Source organism: Prosopis cineraria, unplaced genomic scaffold (genome assembly GCF_029017545.1).
Source record: "Prosopis cineraria cultivar Desert tree isolate PC_DT_omini unplaced genomic scaffold, ASM2901754v1 PC11, whole genome shotgun sequence".
Lineage (NCBI taxonomy): Eukaryota > Viridiplantae > Streptophyta > Magnoliopsida > Fabales > Fabaceae > Prosopis > Prosopis cineraria.
This window is the reverse complement of record NW_026555342.1, coordinates 6,242,775-6,260,709: the sequence shown is the minus strand read 5'-3', so window position 1 is coordinate 6,260,709 and position 17,935 is coordinate 6,242,775. Positions and strand designations below refer to the sequence as shown.

The following is a 17,935-nucleotide window of genomic DNA, read 5'->3' as shown; positions in this document are numbered from 1 at the left end:
TTGTTTTTCATTTATTTTTTTTGTTCATTCGTGTAGTGATTACAACTGCAAACCCTTGTTTATACAATATCATACTCTTTTTTAAAAAAATCTATCATCAAAAATAAAAAGCTACAATTTCAATTTTTTAAAAAAAATTGGTTGTTTTTATGAAAATTCAACAGTAAATCCTATAAAACATGCATGTTGGGAAACTAGGCCGTAGGACATGGAAAAGAATTATATTTTTAAGATTTTTTAATATAAATATCTTTGAAGACCTTTATCTACATGTACTTTCTAATCTCAATAGACAAAAAAATGCAAAATTAAAAATTAAAATTTCAATCCAGTCCATCTTTGATTTCCCTTGATTAACTAAAAAGACGATTATTAGATATCATTGACTGAATAAAGGCTATCAAATGGAGGTTTATTTCCTTCAAATTGTATGTCTTCCAAAATGTTTTTGCATCATGCCGTAATCAGTATTACTCTGCACTGTACTCTGATCACCTTCTTCTATTCTCTTATTTATCTCATCTCCTCCTTCTACTTCATATTGCTGCATTACCAACACTGAAGCCGTCGTTCCAAAATCCGATGAAGCTAACAAGTCTCCTATGGCGCCTAACTCTGGAAACTCGCTCCAATCTGTTAGCCCATCTATCAATGGCGAAACACCTTGATCCCTCCCAAATATCAACAAGTCAAACCCGTTCTTCATTGCCCTTATCGCTGAAACTGTTTCTTCTCCATTGTTCACCACTTTCTCTGCATCAACCACTGATTCCATGTTACCTGTCTTCTTCCTGAAATAGCTTATGTACTCTTCATTCTTCTCTTTCTCCTTCCCACTGTATATATTCAACTGATGATCGTCCTCATTGTCGGAGGCTGGTTTTACGGCGGCGCCGGGGATGAAGTGGGTCACCTTCAGAGACGTCCCGGGTTGCTCCGACATCCACAGAGCGAAGGCTAGGGCTTCTCTGTCATGTGTTCCACCGAAGAACAAGACGGCGGCGTGAAGAAAAGGGGAAGATAATTGGTTTGAGCTTAATCTGAAGGAAGAATTGAGGCCTCTATCGACGAGGATTCCTATGGAGCAAGGTGAATGTTCTAGAAGCTTCTGGTTCACTATTCTCAAGGCTGGGTTGGTGTGTTCCATTTCTCCGTCAACGGCTTGTTGTTTGTGGAACGGGATGATGACGACGCAGACCCTTTTGTCTTCTGCTAAAGTGCATATATCTTGATGCATGGTGGAGTACGGTGACGCAGCGGTCAAATAATTGATGGACACGTTGTCGATGTTTTCCTCAAAGTTGTCGAAGGAGTTGACGATGTGTTCGGCCTCTTGGGTTCCGTTGACGCCGCCACGGGCGGGGACGACGAGTATGGCGGATACCCGGCCGGTGAGTTCAACGAGGTGGAGGACGTAGACACTGAGAGGAGATTTTCTTGGTAGGATTGGAAGCTTCGAGAAGGTTGATCATTGTCGGCACGTTTTTTGGTATTGTGAACGCATATCATGAATTTTCGTTCTTCGTCTTGTCTTAAGCCCTGGATTGTTCTTTTCTTGAATGGAATAAACCTTCTTGTTGGCTTATAAACTGCTGTAACAATGGGTGCAATAAGACCTGTCATCACCACAGTTATAATCACCATCATCGCAAATGATTCATCCCCCATCACCTGCAGATCGGTAAAATAGAGTACCACAACGATTAAGATAAATATTAATTACAGTTTGGTTAGATACTGATTCAAAGATTTAACAGGAAGGGTTGACCTGATTTTCAAAAGGGAAAATACAACAATCGGCCATATTTTTAATGCATTTTGGTATTAGTTCTTATATGTTCTTGTTACTCCAAGATTTATAAGTTTTATCTATTTACAACGTTAATCCTAGTCATCATCAGCAAAGTTAACTTTGTTCATGTGTACATAATTCTGTTAATTCTATTGTTGATATAATAAAATTATAATAAGTTGAATATTATATGAGCAAAATAACTATTAATAATTTGTGCTTGTATGCCCTAATTGTCACTTTGTCTTCTTTCTAATTAAAGGTTCATCCACTGTTTAAGGATTCTAATTTTATGTCTTGTTTCTTTTTTTGCCTTCTACTCATTTTTTTATATGACTAGTCTTCATGATTTTAACTAGTTAACAGTAGAAGTAACAGAATTTAAATAACATAATTAATCACCATTGAGTCCTTATAATTATATTTAAAAAGGGTTAAATGACAAAATGCTTTGAAATTTCTTTACAAGAAACACTTAATATTCTAAATTTTTATTTAATTTGAAACAATATTGTCTTAAAACTATTAAAAAGATGCAATTTCGTGCCCTGTTAACATTAACTAATGTTTGAATGTTAAAAGTAAAGTTTGAACTTGGGAGGACATGTGTTATCATCTGCCTCATTTTCCTCGTCCTCCATCTTTCCTTGTTGTCACTTCTCTCTCTCTCTCTCTTTGCCCAAATTCTTTGCAACTTCATTTTGGCCCGAAACATGGGCGGGGACAGGGTGGCTAGACATCTGAAGATTAGGAAAGTGGGAGGTCTAAAGATTCATTTGCAATGACTATTATTTGCTAGTCATTATTTCATCTAAGTATCACACAAGGACAACGAGTTTAGTCATAATAATCTAGCCCAAGTTATGCAACCTGAGTTTCATCTCGGTCAATACATGAGTTCTTACAAGCAAATTGCAAATGCAACACATGTCAAGCACATAAATAAGTTGCCGTTCTTGATGGAGAAGTAGAGATAGTTTATCCAACTCTCTGAAACCTAGCCTTCTCCAAAACTCTCTGAGACGCCACATTCTTAACATCAACCAGAGCTTCAAGCCTCTCTAAATACGGCAACTCAACGAATGCCATTTCCACCACTTGCTTCACCATCTTCGTTGCAATCCAAATACTTCAACCCCAAACATAGCTAAGCTCAGCAGATTTTACTCTAGCCTTCTCGTCCCCTGAGTAGAATCGAACAGAAACCAACTCGACGTGGAATCGTCGACGCAAATTGCTCAAAACAATAAGCACTTCGTGGAGAAGTTCTGGATGAAATCAACAGCGGTGTCTTTGCTTTTGTAGGGTTCCCATGTGCAGAATTTGGCCACTTGTTCATCAGCGACCTAGACCATGGAATCGTCAGTGTCGAAAAGCAGGAGGGGAAAAAGCGAGATTTGAGCTGGATCGAAGGCGTCTTCCATGATTGGATTGTGGTTTTGAATGAGAGAGATTTTTGTTGTGGGAATTTCATTTTTTATTTGACCAATAATTTTTTTCTAGGTCATTTTCTTTCAAGAGTTTTGTTGGATGCTTCATAACTTGTTGCTGATAAAAGATTAGTTGTAGAAAATTTGGGTGAAAAGAGAGAAAAGTGATGATGGGGGAGGATGGAGGAAGAAGAAAGATGAGACAGAAGATGACATGTGTCCTTCCTCGAGTCAAGCTTCATTTTAATGGTTAAATATAAATTAATAATAAAAAAAATTGCACCCTTTTTTAAATTTTGAAGTGATAATATTTTAAATAAAAATTTAAAATATCATGTGTCTCTTTAATTCTTTAGTTCTATTTAAAAATATAAAGAATACCGTTGTAAAAAGATAAACTTACTTTTTTGGCTTTAAGAAAAAAAGGAAGTAGTACCCAAACACAGTGAAAGTATAGCAGCAATAGTTATATTTTCCCCAATTTCAATATCATGGCTCTGAGTTTTGAGCGTGTACATTTAGGTCCTTAGCGATATTAAGCCCCGTGATTTCAATAAGCCCTTTACTGTTCATGAGTGAGCCAAGAATGACACCGTCACGAGCTGGAATATTGAAGAAGGGAGAAACAAAAATAGTACCCAAGACTTTACCACCAGCACAAGCAAGAGGAATAACCATTAAGCCTACCCATTTTGTGATTCCATGGATTGCTGTGATATCAGTCTTAAGCCCACTAATGGCAAAATACAGAGGCAAAAGAATCCCTGACACAGAGTCCTCAAGCTTCTCTGTAATGGCGACTCCAATAGGTCCTTTTGGAATTGCTAAACCATAGAGATAAGCTCCTAAAATGGCATGCGTCCCTATAGCATCTGTGATGAAGCTTGACACCATAACACCAGTCACTATCACACATATTTGAAAGTCACTGAAGGATTCTACATCTAGGGTTCCACTCAAGAACCATGACATTGCTGGTTTGACAATGTAGAAACATACAGCAACATAAGCTAAGCTTGAAAGAATCACACATTAGCAAGTCCATGGGTTACTAGCTGCTTTGGTGGTGGATCCAGCTAGGGCAATGGCAAGAACAAGGAGAATCCAAGCACAAACATCGTTTATTAAGGCAGTTGAGAGGGCTAGCCGACCTAGATCAGTGTTGAGAAGTTTGAAGTCCGCGAGGATACAGGCGAGCACAGGGAAAGCCGTGGCAGAGAGGGCAACACCGAGGAAGAGAATGTTGGCTCCATGGCTCGTAGCTGCAGTATGGTTGCTAAAGAAGGAGAAACTAGCCCCTACAATGAAGGGCAAGACCATGCCAACCATAGCTATGAATATGGCCTTTTTTCCAGTGCGTTTTATGGCTGAAATATCCATTTCTAAGCCAACTAAGAAGAGGAGGTAAATCAGGCCTATGTTTGCCATTGTTTCTAGTATCAACACACTGCTTAGAGGGAATATCAATCTTCCAAATGAATCATTTTGACCAAGAAAAGACGGACCTAACAACAATCTACCCTGCAAAAAGAAAATACACACACACACACACACATGTCCACATAAAAACCCACATCAAGTTAATATTCACAATCACTAACGGATCATCTATGTTTAAGACAAAAATATCTTATCCCATTAGATGGAGTAAGCTATATGGATTGCACAACAATATCTTTTGAAATTAATGGCAAACATGTTAATGTAATGTTAGGTTTAAATTATGGCTTCTTTCAAGCATGAGAGGTAGTGCTGTCACTAAAAACAACCATATGTATATATATTTTAAAAATAAATGATGAAAATGAAACATACATACCAAGATTTCAGCAACAACACGAGGTTGGCGAAATGGTTTGAGAATGAGGACGAAGAGACGAGTGGCAGCGATGAGAAGAATTAATTGGACGACAAAGAGAGGGAGGGTGTAGTTCAAAGGGTTGTCTCCTCTCCAGACACTAAACGGTGTGATCATTGATGGTCGATAGCAAACTATTGCGTCATCCGATGCATTTTCTCCTGATATCATTGTTCCATTCATATTGTTCATGTCCATTCTTCTTCTTCTTCTTACCTTAATTTCTCGAAATTCTCTGACACAAATTTCCAGCCTTGTCCTTTAAATTGCGGTTGCCATCCCAATTCTAATTCTAATTCCAGTTACCTCAAAACACAAATTGTGAAGCAATTGCCGTTGCCAACCGCAATTTAAAAGTTTTTGTCATAAAATAACTAATTTCTTTTTCATCATTGTCGCCATCACCATCATCATATCTTCATATACGTGAAATTTGAAAAAGGGTTGAAGGATTTTGATTTGCTTGTGCCTTGTTGGGAAGATGAACATGAACAAGGGAGACAGGTTGGGTAGGTATACCTGCCTTGCCCCCGATGTGTCTTCTTCCACGATTATTATATATATCATACACAAAGAGACAAGGTTTTTCTATTTTTATAATAAAAACTCAATAATGTCCTTTATATTATGGGCAAATAGTCCATAATTGCTTGCCAAACACCTCATTACAACTAGTCATTCAACTTATTTTTACGTTGAAATGAATGTTTTTTTATTATATATTGGTAGGGATAGGTATGAGCATGATGAACATGAGAAAAATATACTTATCACATCATAATGCTATAACGAGCTTAAAAGACAAGGAATTACCTTAACAGTAAAATAACGACATCAAAGAATCCACAATCTAAGAAATAGCAATTAGGACCCGGGTCTTTTATTAATTTTGTTTAAAAATTATGGATCAAAACATACCTTGTACGTTAAAAACATTGTAGTATAAACTAGAAACCAAAAGTTCAATGGCCAAAAAAGTTCAGTTGTAAATATATTTTTTTTTGGTCGAAAAACAGTTGTAAATAATTAAGCTTCCAATTAATATTTATAACCATATCGTTCATCATGATTTTCATCTAAACTTGTAGATTTTAAAAAGACTAATATAAAAATTTGAAAATCAACTCAATTAAAATTTTTTACCAAAAAAATATATAAAAAATTGAAAATGGGACCTCGTATTAATATTTATGACTAATTAAGCTTTAAATTTATGTTAGCAACTAAATGTTTCCAATTGATTGCATGAACATTTTACTTATTTTAAGACATATTTAATGAATTAATTATCATTCATGTCTCTATTGGAATAGTGAAAATGCTTTATGCAACAAGTTTTATTTCACTAGGTAGAATCAGCTATATGAATTGTAAGATACAATCATTGTACTCTATTATTTATCAAGCTTTTAGAAATATTGTTAACTAAAATGTTTTAATCAATAATTTTCATAAGTGTTTTCTTTGACCTTTCTGCATCCCTCTTAACATGGTTCAAAATTATCTGCTTCGCTTTTTTCACCGATGCCTCCCTCAGTCTTCTTTATATATATGTTCAAACCATTTCAAATGATTTTCTATCATTTCCTCCTCAATAAGTGCTATGCCCGCAAATCTATCTCAATATTCTCATTCCTCTTATTTTAACTTTATATTCTTGTTGTCCCGTTAAAGTCATTCACAACCATTTTATATAGCTGATCTTCAAATAGTTCAATAAAACTTCCTTAATAAGTTTATTAAGTAATTTACAATTGCAAATAACTCTTTTATTCTTTTTCTAGTTAAATCATTCTGCTTGTATCCTATGTGCAATTTTCTCATCAATTTCTCTATTATGTTGAATAATAGCTACTAAGTATTTAAACTTTTTTACTTGAGATATAATTTGATCTTTCAATTTTAATTCTAAATTACTACTGATTGACCTCTCAGCAAAATTACAATGTAAATATTCCATTTTACTCCTATTCAGATAGAAACTTTTTTATTCCAATGTTCTCTTACATAGCTTAAGTTTATAATTAATTTTTTCTTTTATCTTCACATTAAGAACTATATCATTTATGAAAAGCATGCATTTAGAGTTTTTTTTTAATATGCTAAGCCAAAACATTTAAAATCAAATGAAACAAATAAGGATTTAAAGATAAGCAATGTAGTTGAAAATGCTTTGTAAGAGGGATTAAAAAAATAATGAGAAAAGACTTTGATAGTTAATTTTCATTTATTGAAGTAGATATTTAATGAATTAATTGTCTTCCAAATTTTTGTGGAAGTAGTTGAAAATGTTAATAGGGATCCAAAGAAACAAGATAAAAGACTTTGGTCCTTTATTGTCATTTATTGAAGTAGATAAGAAGCAAGCAGGATCGAAAGGAAAAGACCGATTGAACGTCCAGAGCAGCAAATAATTTTAAAGAAGGCATGCAATTATTATTACTATTACTATTACTATTATTATTATCGGATTAAATTTAAGAAAATGGCCTTGTGTAGTTTGAGAGTGGTCGACTTTAGAACTCGTTATTGTATTGGCGGATCCAAATTCAAAAAACCTGTTAATTTCTCTTGTTTGGCAGTAAGATTCAGTTCTTCATCTTCTTCACAAGGGGTTATTGCATCTTCGATGACTTACGAGAAGGAGCTCGCTGCTGCAAAGAAAGCAGCCACTCTCGCTGCTCGTCTCTGCCAGGCATTATCCCACCCTCTTCCTCATTCGTAATTTGGGTTCTTTATTCGAATTACAACTGGGGATCGGTACTTGAGAGCTCATTGGGTTATTTAGTTGTAATTTTGAACTTAATTGAGAATCTGAAATCATTTTCGCTGAATATTGCTTAATTTATATGTAAGCATCCAAGTTGAATTCTTAGATTAAATGGGTAAGTGGCGATGGAATACTAATGGATACTGATTCCACTTGATAAGATTCTAAATATCTGCTAGTTAGTGAACGGATAAGTTAAGGGTGGTGAGACAAACCAATAACATATATATGGATGGGAGACCGCTGGTAAAACAATCTGAACTCATAATGAGATTGCTTTAAAACTCTCTTCTGTCTCTGTATCCTTTCTTTCTTCTCTTTCTATTTCTCTTCCGGTTAAGATACCTTCGGTGGTTTTGTCCAGAAAGTGCAAAAGGCTCTGCTGCAATCTGATGTCCATTCAAAATCAGACAAGAGTCCTGTTACCGTAGCTGATTATGGTTAGTTGAATTACTTATCAGGGAATGCTGCTTTAGTATATGCGTTATGGTGATTTTGAAATGAATTTTTTTTTTCCTTGGAATAATTTATGTGGCTGATTGAATCTATATATTTGTTTATATATAATATAAAAATTCCAACAAGTCACACTATTCATGTAACATTTCTTATAGTCGGTCTGTACAGTATACCCACTGTTGTTTCTTACACAAATCTATCAACCTAGTAAAAATAGTAACAAGTAGGTACAGTGTTTTCCTTTCTACTGGCTAATACTGATGCTTATACTGTGGGGATTGACAAATTGAAGCTTCGCAGTAAGCAGTGGTGTGCATTCTCTAGTTGCTTTTCTAATCACTTGCCACATCTAATATTTTGAATAAAAAAATGATCAAGAATATCCGTATCATACGGTACATTGTCTATTGTCCTGTTTGTGATGTATTACAGAACAGGTCAGAAAAACCAATAATGTAACTGTGATTCCAAGCCTATGATAAGAATTAATTATTATTTTACAATTGGAAGACCTTGTTTCTCACTTCTCATAGTACAATGCATTGGACCTTCACCTTCTGTATATAAATTGTGTTGATTGTGAATTAAAAATTTGTCATTTTGGGGATAACATCTAGTCTAACAATATTTTCTCATGTATAAGGTCTGTAATTAAAACTTGTTTGTGCACATGGGGATTAATATGTTTTCTTTTTGGTTTCTCATGAGTACTCCCACGCCTTGTACTAATCTTGGGTATTGAGCTCAAACACTTGACATTGTAGAGGCTCCTCAACTGCTGAGCTCAAACTTACCACTTGATTCACTCCTTGTGGGTAGTTGATACATATTTTTAGTACTTGCTTGATACCCATTACAGGGAAGGCCACTAATTCCAAGAAAATCATGTAGCTTTGATTTATTCTTTCTTTCTTGAGCATAAGGTATCATATCAATCCTATAATTTTGTAGCTTTATCTACAGGCTGCAAATTCATTATATTAAAAAAAAAAATATTTGCATCTTGTTGTTAGATCTAGTATCCCGATTATTATTAGCAGCACCCTCTATTGGTTGATGGTGTTTCTGTTCGGAGCACACATCTGTTGTTGGAGGATCTACAATGCATAAACCGTGTGTCTAATTTAAAGCAGTCAGGCTTGCAAGATAAAGACGTTGACAAGCCATCTATTTGAACTGATGTTTCCTTGTGCAAATCATAAAGTTTCTGTTATTTTCTTATGGGTCTCTACTGGTTTGTGTGCTTTCTTCCATCATTTCATGTTTCAATTGCAACATATCATCATCATTGATGATTCTTCTAATATCATGACTGTTGTATAAATATAAAAAGTTAAAGGATATAGATAAATTATGTTTTGTTGAACAACTGAGTTCTTGGAATATTTTTCTCTATCGTAACAAACCAGTCCCTTTGTATTGAAATCAGTGGATTTCTCATTTGGTCACATACTTTGTGTTGAATAATCATGTGCTTGGTGGGCATGTGCTTCATTATCCATGTAGTGTAGCTTGTAAAGAAAAAGCTGCATACAACTTTCATAGCTTTTCACAATTTTGATGGTTTGCTAGCTTTACACTCTTTCATTAATTTATGTTTAGCAAACTACAAATTTATTTTATATTACTTGATGTTGATTATACATGGCTTCCAGGTTCACAAGCTTTGGTCAGCTTTATACTTGAGAGAGAACTTCCTTCTGAACCATTTTCGTTAGTAGCTGAGGAGGTGGATTTGAAAACTCTACTTAACATGCAGAATCTTGTTTTTCTATGCTTGAATGTAAAGTTCAGTTTTAAAATTCTAGGATTCAGGGGATCTTCTTGAAGAGAGTGGTCAAGAAACATTAAAGCGCATTACAGAACTTGTAAATGACACTCTAGCTACTGAAGTATTAGATGGTTTTTCTACTTTAACCGCAGAAGATGTTATTAGAGCCATTGACAGTGGTAGGTCTGAAGGAGGTTCTAGTGGTTGGCATTGGGTTTTGGACCCCATAGATGGAACTAAAGGGTAAGCATCCTCAAAACTAAATTGAGGGAATACTTTCTTTGAAATGTCTTTTTTAAGTTCGTCTATCTAACAAGTCAGAATCTTATGCAATGAAGCTTCTTTTAGTATTATCATAAACATGCAACTTTTTTCCAGTGCTATTGATCTGGATGATGTACTAAGGTTTCATTAGTTGTTAAAATCTCTCCTAGACCAGAAAGACATGAACGATGATGGATGTTCATATTCACTTGCCATGACTTTTATTCATCCATCTAATAATTCTGAAGCCGAACTTAATTGTTAGGAACATTACCTATTACGAGGCATTATGAAATTAACAATGGAGATTGCTTACAACACTTTGGTCTGCTAAAAAGAGTACTGTATTATTTTTTAAAAGGAGGCCTTTTAATCTTTAACGGAATCACTATACTTTGATGAAAAAAAGTACTGCACTTTCATTAATTTCTTTTACATATTTAAGTAAATTAAACAATTTATAAAATAGCTCCCTTTCTCGATTAGTTTCATTTTGTGGTTGGCAAGTTTAGATCCTTTAATTTTATCTGTTTGTTTGCTGTTCTATATCGTGTTCATGACCACCAAGTGGCGCATGCTTGTATGATGGCATTGTAGGTTTCTTAGAGGAGACCAATATGCTATAGCATTAGCTTTGTTGCATGAAGGGAAAGTTGTATTGGGAGTCTTGGCTTGTCCAAATCTTCCACTAGCATCCATTGGCAGCAATCAGGAACATTCTGGTAACGAAGTTGGTTGTCTTTTCTTTGCCACAGTTGGTGATGGTGCATATATGCAGACTCTGGCTGGTTCTTCAAAAACTAGGGTTCGTGTTTATATGATATTATTGATAATGTCCTTGATTTTTGTGCTAAGATTAATTATCTTGCTATCATTGTCCAGGTGCATGTCAGTGCAACTGAGAATCCTGAAGAAGCATCATTTTTTGAATCTTTCGAAGCCGCACACTCCTCTCATGACTTGTCTAGTTCCATTGCTGAAGTAATGTTATTCAAACAATCTTCCAACCCCTTTTTCCTTTCTTCTATTAGCTGTTTTCTGCTGACATTCCCACAATGCTATGACCAATTCATGAACAGAAACTTGGCGTCAAGGCACCACCAGTTAGAATTGACAGCCAAGCAAAATATGGAGCGCTGTCAAGAGGAGATGGGGCTATATATTTGCGTTTTCCTCACAAGGGATACCGTGAAAAAATATGGGACCATGCTGCTGGCTGCATCGTTGTGACTGGTGTGTAAATTTTGTAATCTTTTTCTTTCATCTCACAGTAGTCCATAGAGCATGCTCTTCATATTTTTCCTGGAAGGTAGAAATTTGAGTCATTCAATTTGATACTTTACCATTAATCATGTCTGCTTCAGGCCAAAAAAGAAAGAAAGAAATCATGTATAGAATCTTACAAGTCACACGTAGTGTCTTCAAAAACACGTATGTTCCTACGTTCAGTTTCCTGAATCTGTTCTTTAGAGACATAAGCGGTAAAATTACTGAAATTATTTGGTACTTAGGCTTCAAAAGATGTCATTGGATATTAACTCTCTTGGCATCTAAAGATTACTTGACAAAATATTTAATATGCATAGAATTTGGTATATTCATGCCCTAACTTGGGCAGTTACAAATGGTTAGAGACTAAAGCAAAAACAGACATAACAATCTAGGACCAAATTGTTAGTTCAGTCTATTTAAAAGGTTTGATGGTCGATCCTGTGTGTTTTCTTTTTTGTATATATGATTCATTTGACAATTGAACATGTGCAGAGGCTGGAGGTCTCGTCACTGATGCTGCAGGAAACCCTTTGGACTTTTCAAAAGGAAGGTTTCTTGATGTCGCTTCTGGCATTATTGTCACAAACCAGAAACTGATGCCTCAGCTTCTGAGAGCAGTTAAAGAATCCATCAACGAGAAAGCATCATCCCTGTAATTTCCATTCAAAAAAGACGATTCTATTTCTGAGCCTGCTGTCATATCCACTCTTTTTAATTTTCTTCTCATCTCTCTGCTCCTGTGTAGTAAGACTGTTGTGAAGCTAAAGCGACAATGCTTTGACATAACATAAACACCCACCAAAATGGCGATCTCTAGTGCCTCAAGGCATTTTAAATGCCACCAACAGGCTTATGAAGATGAGGATGTGCTGAGCCATTCTTGAACTATTGGCACCCAATATTTACCAAGCGCAGCATATAAATTGATGAATGATTATTGCTTGTCTGGGACAACTTTTGTCCGCTCAAATGGATAAAAGCAAAATCATATAAAAGATGTTCATCCCGCCTGGTTAGAATTTATCACTCCATCGTCTATCTTAAACATCACCAAACAAATATCATATTCAAGTCCCTCAATTTTCTTTTGATCCTCTTTTGCCAAATCTGCTGGTTGGTTTCATTTGTACTATGTGTTAGATTGTAATGCAATGTTTTAGGAGGTGGAAAGTGTTTTCTACTTAAAAAGTAAAAAATACATCTATTTCATTTTCTTTTTAAAAATACTATTTATTTTCTTTTTTAAAAAATACTTTTTCTTATACCATACATCAAGTGAATTGTTTTTTTTTTTTCCCTTTTAGTAGTTTAGCACCACCTAATATTCCCATGGCTTGCACATTCCTCATTCTCAAAGATTGACTAAGATATAACGATTATCAACTCCCTTGGCTCTAGAGCTGTCGGTGCCTGTAAATTGTGTAGAGAAATTTGCCATGGCTATCACGGATGATCATAATCGTGCCCATATTAAGTGTCGCTAAATTGTGTCTGTACCTCCTATCAACATTTTATTTTACCCCACCTTGGGCCAAGTTGCTCCTCTCATTTCTTATTCAGTTGTTCCTAATTTACTGAACAGTCTCTTCTAATTAATGAATTTTGTTAATAATTGTTTTACATTTTTAAATTATTAATCAATTTTAACTGAATTCCTTAATATAAGTGAAATTATTAATAGGTCTTGCCAGATGGAGCACCTCTCTCCTATCTTTTGTTTTCCTCTGTCATTTGTTGCATTTTACCGATTCTTGGGAATAAGTTTTCCGTTATTTAATTGAAGCCCATGCTCCTCTCCTTCACAGAAGTTTATCCACAATCCATACAATGCTTTATTATAGAAGCTGAAAGCTTACACATTCAGGACTTTGCAAAAGTTTTTTCCAAAAATAAAAAAAAAATATAACTTTAAATTTCTACATTTTTTTTTTTACATTTTGTTATAAGTTCGTGCACTTTTTTTTCAATATTTTAAATCCCAACATTTTTGTTTTTTGGTGTTTTAAATCTCTAAATGAACAAGTGTAGGGATCTTGAAAAAACTTAGAATACCAAAAAAAACAAAAATGTAGAAACTTAGGACATTGAAAAAAAAAAAGTATAAGAACTCAAAGTTATATTTTTTTAAAAAAAATAAAACAAAAGCATTAAATGATATTTACCCCAGAAAAAGTCAAAGCATTGAAGAATACATATATTGGCATTTCAGGTACTGAATGGTCTACTAATATTGAGGACACTAGTTTCGTTTTCTTTTTCAAGTCGACCTACTTCAAAGCAATGCTCAATGCTACTTTCCAGAGATTCCTTTGAAGAAGGGATCCAGAACAAGTTTATCTTGTTCTGAGGAGTCCTCGAAAATCATCTAGTTTTCTAGAAAACGAAATATGTCAAAGTCCATAGAATCAGGTCAAGAGTCCACTCAGAAAATAGAGATAGAAAATACATAAAACAAAAAAGGCAGTTGAAAGATCACAAAATGACGAAATGGATATTATACTTGTAAAGTGATACTGACACAAGCATTTTCGTTCCAGAACCATAAATTTTACTGCTGTACATGACAAAATAAAACAATAGTACAAAAAAATACCACCCCACTAAATAATCACGAACTTACAATTCCATCTCACATGCCTGGAACTCATTTTAGATGTAAAGACTCTTCATATTGCCTTACTTGACATGAGAGGCTTAGGAGGGGATAATGATCTAATTTCAGGTGCAGAACTGGGGAAAAGTATGTTCAGCTTGTGCATCAGGATATCAGACCTTGATGGAACCTCGTTCAGCAGAAACTGCTGAACAATCGGTTTCTTAAACCACTCCATGACTGAGTCTCCTGGAGCTCTCAGAACCACTTTACTGACCTCAAATGGAGACTCTACTGAGCTCAACATCTGTGCCACCACGATCTTTAAAGTTGGTCCTGTCACTAATTTTATACGTCTCGGAACAATACCATAATATAGCATTCGCTTTCTGAACCTATGAAGAGTGTGGACCACTGCTATGAGAGCAGCACCAACTGACAAGTTTCTAACATCAAGGGACCATGCGATGTTCTGATCAAAAACTATGGCCTTTGGGAAAAGTTTATTCTCGTATGCAACCTTCCAAACGCATCGAGCTCGATTTATCTGCCCCATAAGAACTAGGTAATTGAGAAGAACATTAACAAAGTACTTTGTGGCACCTTCCTCCAATTCATAATCAACACCTTGAAAGAATTCTCTCACAAAAGATAACACAGGCTGTTTCCTTTGTTCAGGGCCTGTGAAGAGTCCACACATAAAAGCATGTGCCTTGTGTTTAGTTGCGCTAAGGATGGACATCAAATGCCGCTCACTCTGCTCTTCTTGACACCTTACAAGATGGGCTAAAATGGACGTGTAAAGTATCAAATCAACTTTTGCAGCAGAGTTAACATAAGTTTCAAGAAGAGGCTTGGCAGACTCATATAAGCCATTTTTCATGCATGACTCAAACAACTGCCTAATTATAAAATTATTCGTTCTGATCCCTGATGAACCCATGAAACGCAGCCATCTCAAAGCAAGATCAACTGAACCTTCCTTGACATAAACCATCAAAACATCACTAGCTGTCACATCCACTGAATACCCCATGGCCTTCATCTCTAGTAATATTTTGGCAGCCACATCCACCAGCTTCTTATTTGCCAGCAGGGTCAAGAGAGCAGTATATGTGCTGAGACCTGGTCTCAGACCAGCATCAGTCATTGAATTGTACAGCTTCATGGCATGATCTACTTGTCCAGATGCAGCATGCATTTCTAAGAGACAAGAATACGTAGATGGAGTGGGTAGAAATCCAGCCTTTTCCATATCTGAAAAAGTAGACATAGCAATGTCAAGCTTCCCCGACTTTGCATGTGCCTCAATGATCATTGTATACAAGCCAAAATTAGGCCTGAATCCTGCATTCTTCATCTCACCCCAAATCCTAAGAGCAGTTTCCAGCTTCCCAGACTTCACATAAGATTCAATTAAAGAAACATATACAGTTGGAGGAGGCCGATACCTAAAACTTTGCATCTCCATGTAAATCTTCATTGCACCATCCAATCTCCCAGCTTTCCCCAATGAATCAACAAGAGAAGCAAAGATGCTTAAACCTGGCCGGAAATTTCTTTCTTTCATTTCTTGGAAAAGCTTGAAAGCAGCATCAAGACGGCCTGTTTTTGCCAAGTTCGGGATCATCAATTCATAAGTTGCACTATCCAATGAGCAATTGGCTGATGCCATGCTCTCATATATCTCAAACGCCTTATAAGGCAATCCCTTATTCAAAAACAGAGTGATGAGGGAATTATATGTCTCAGTATCAATTTTACAACCTGTGTCTTTCATTTTCTTAAAGCAACAAAATGAGACTTCCAATTTCTCAGCTTTAGCCAAGTGCTGAATTACCCGATTATAAGCAACAAATGAGGAGACTCTGCTATTACTGCAATCACTAACCATTTCATCAAATAATGACTGAATCCCATCAAAATCCCTACGTTGGTTCAAACCATCAAACAGAAGAACATAACATTCATCATTTGGTGAATACCAAGATTGCCGCTTAGCCCATCTAAACAGACTTATACATGCATCACTTTCACCGATAATCTTTAAGGCTTGAGTAATGTGAGTCATGTTTGGTGTAAACTGGAGCTTGTCCAATTGATTCTCCAACTCTGGTCCCCATTTCCACCTCTTAATAACCTCAACTAGTTTCGCCACAGCTGTGGCATTTGCAAAAGGCTTCTTAACCTCACCAATCATTACATGGTCATCAAGCCCAGGCTCTACCGACCTTATTCCTTTACCCTTGTAAATAACATTACCTGACTCATCTAAGTAATCTATCTCCTCAGTCCACTCCTCAGACCCATTGTCACCGTTCCTCCCATGACAGTAATTTCTATTCAAACTAGGCAGACCTACTAGATTAGGATCTCTACAAGAAGCAGGGTTTCTCCAAAAGCAATTGGTGTTTGGAACAGAAAAACCGGGAGCAATGAATGTGAATCTCGCTGTGGAGCTAAAAAACCTTAGCTTTTCTGAACTAATGCGGTTAAAGGGAGCGCAAAAACGAAGGCATTTGGTGAGTTTATGGAAATTCCCAGAAACTAAATTCCAACGATAAATCATTGAAGATTAAGAAAGACCGTGATAAGAAGGCTAGTAGTAATCAAGGGAATAGCTAATGATGATAGTTTAGGGGCGTTAGCAGGTAAGGATCAATTAACCTGAATTTCTCTTCTCTTCCGTGTTTTCCTCTTATCACACAAAATGAGATATTGAGAGCTAAAATCCATGAGCATTGATGAAAATCAATTCTCGTCGCTCTTCAAGCTCCCTAAAACCCTGAAACGCCGTTTGGGGTTTTCACCAGAAGAAGACATCCCTCTTCGCTCCCTTCTTTGTTACTGTTCCCAATCCGCCTGCCATTTCCCCCTCACTGCGTCGAAGCTCGAAACCCCGAAAAGCCCTTTTTTTTCATATTCTTGGGCCAGCGCAAGAATTAAGCCCTAGAAAGAAGGGTGCTTTTCAATTTCTCTACGAACCAAGTTAGATCGCATAGAAACCTAGCTCAACAACGAAGCCCAACCCATTTAATACAATAAAACTTTTGGCTTTTCAAGTTGGTCTAAGTTATTATTTGGTCCCTTAAATTCAATGTTTATTAATTTAATTTTTAAATTATTATGTAAATTATTTAAGATTTAAAACACATATTAACTCTCAAAATAATCTAACATATGAAGTATATTAATGATGTGACATATACATGTAGCTAAATGAAAATAAATTAATCTTCAAATGACTTTAATTTTTATCAATATAATTCCTTACAATGCATTGTGTTATCTTGTTTCTTAAAACTTTAGAATTTTTTAATCATTTTATACCTAAATAATTATATTCATTTTTATTAATTTACATGGCTGCTATCAAAATTCTGGTATCCAAGTTAGCAAATTGATAAATATTGATAATAAGGATCAAATTAATAATCAAAATAAATTTAATAAACTAAATTGATAGAAATTAAATTTAAAAAACTAAATTAAGAATTAAAATAAATATTAGGAATTAAAATTTGTATTATTTCCTAATCTTGCATCTCCAATCGCAGCTTTGAAACTCTTCTTTGAAAGAAGAGCGTGACATGTATAATACGTTAGAGTTATCACGTGCAAGAAGGGAGGGAAAAATCTTAAAAAGTGAGTTATAAATATTAAATATCCCTTCATTTAAAAATATATAGCATTTTTTTTAAAAAAAATTAGATGTTAAAAAATGTA

At 35.4% G+C, this 17,935-nt stretch overlaps 2 protein-coding genes and 1 pseudogene across 2 annotated transcripts; 1 reads left to right on the top strand and 2 right to left on the bottom strand.

Moving 5' to 3' along the window:
* Window positions 1–421: 421 nt before the first annotated feature.
* On the bottom strand, window positions 422–5,592 carry LOC129286048 (cation/H(+) antiporter 15-like; annotated as a pseudogene).
* Window positions 5,593–7,544: 1,952 nt separating this feature from the next.
* On the top strand, window positions 7,545–12,547 carry LOC129284969 (SAL1 phosphatase). Its single transcript, XM_054920493.1, has 8 exons — window positions 7,545–7,775; window positions 8,215–8,290; window positions 9,965–10,038; window positions 10,118–10,323; window positions 10,942–11,149; window positions 11,227–11,325; window positions 11,424–11,577; window positions 12,109–12,547. The coding sequence occupies exons 1-8, from the start codon at window positions 7,566–7,568 to the stop codon at window positions 12,270–12,272; spliced, it is 1,191 nt and encodes a 396-aa protein (XP_054776468.1). The 5' UTR covers window positions 7,545–7,565; the 3' UTR covers window positions 12,273–12,547.
* A 1,539-nt stretch (window positions 12,548–14,086) lies between these two features.
* On the bottom strand, window positions 14,087–17,102 carry LOC129284900 (pentatricopeptide repeat-containing protein At1g79490, mitochondrial). The gene has a single exon (XM_054920415.1). The coding sequence runs from the start codon at window positions 16,776–16,778 to the stop codon at window positions 14,283–14,285; it is 2,496 nt and encodes an 831-aa protein (XP_054776390.1). The 5' UTR covers window positions 16,779–17,102; the 3' UTR covers window positions 14,087–14,282.
* Between the last annotated feature and the right edge of the window lie 833 nt (window positions 17,103–17,935).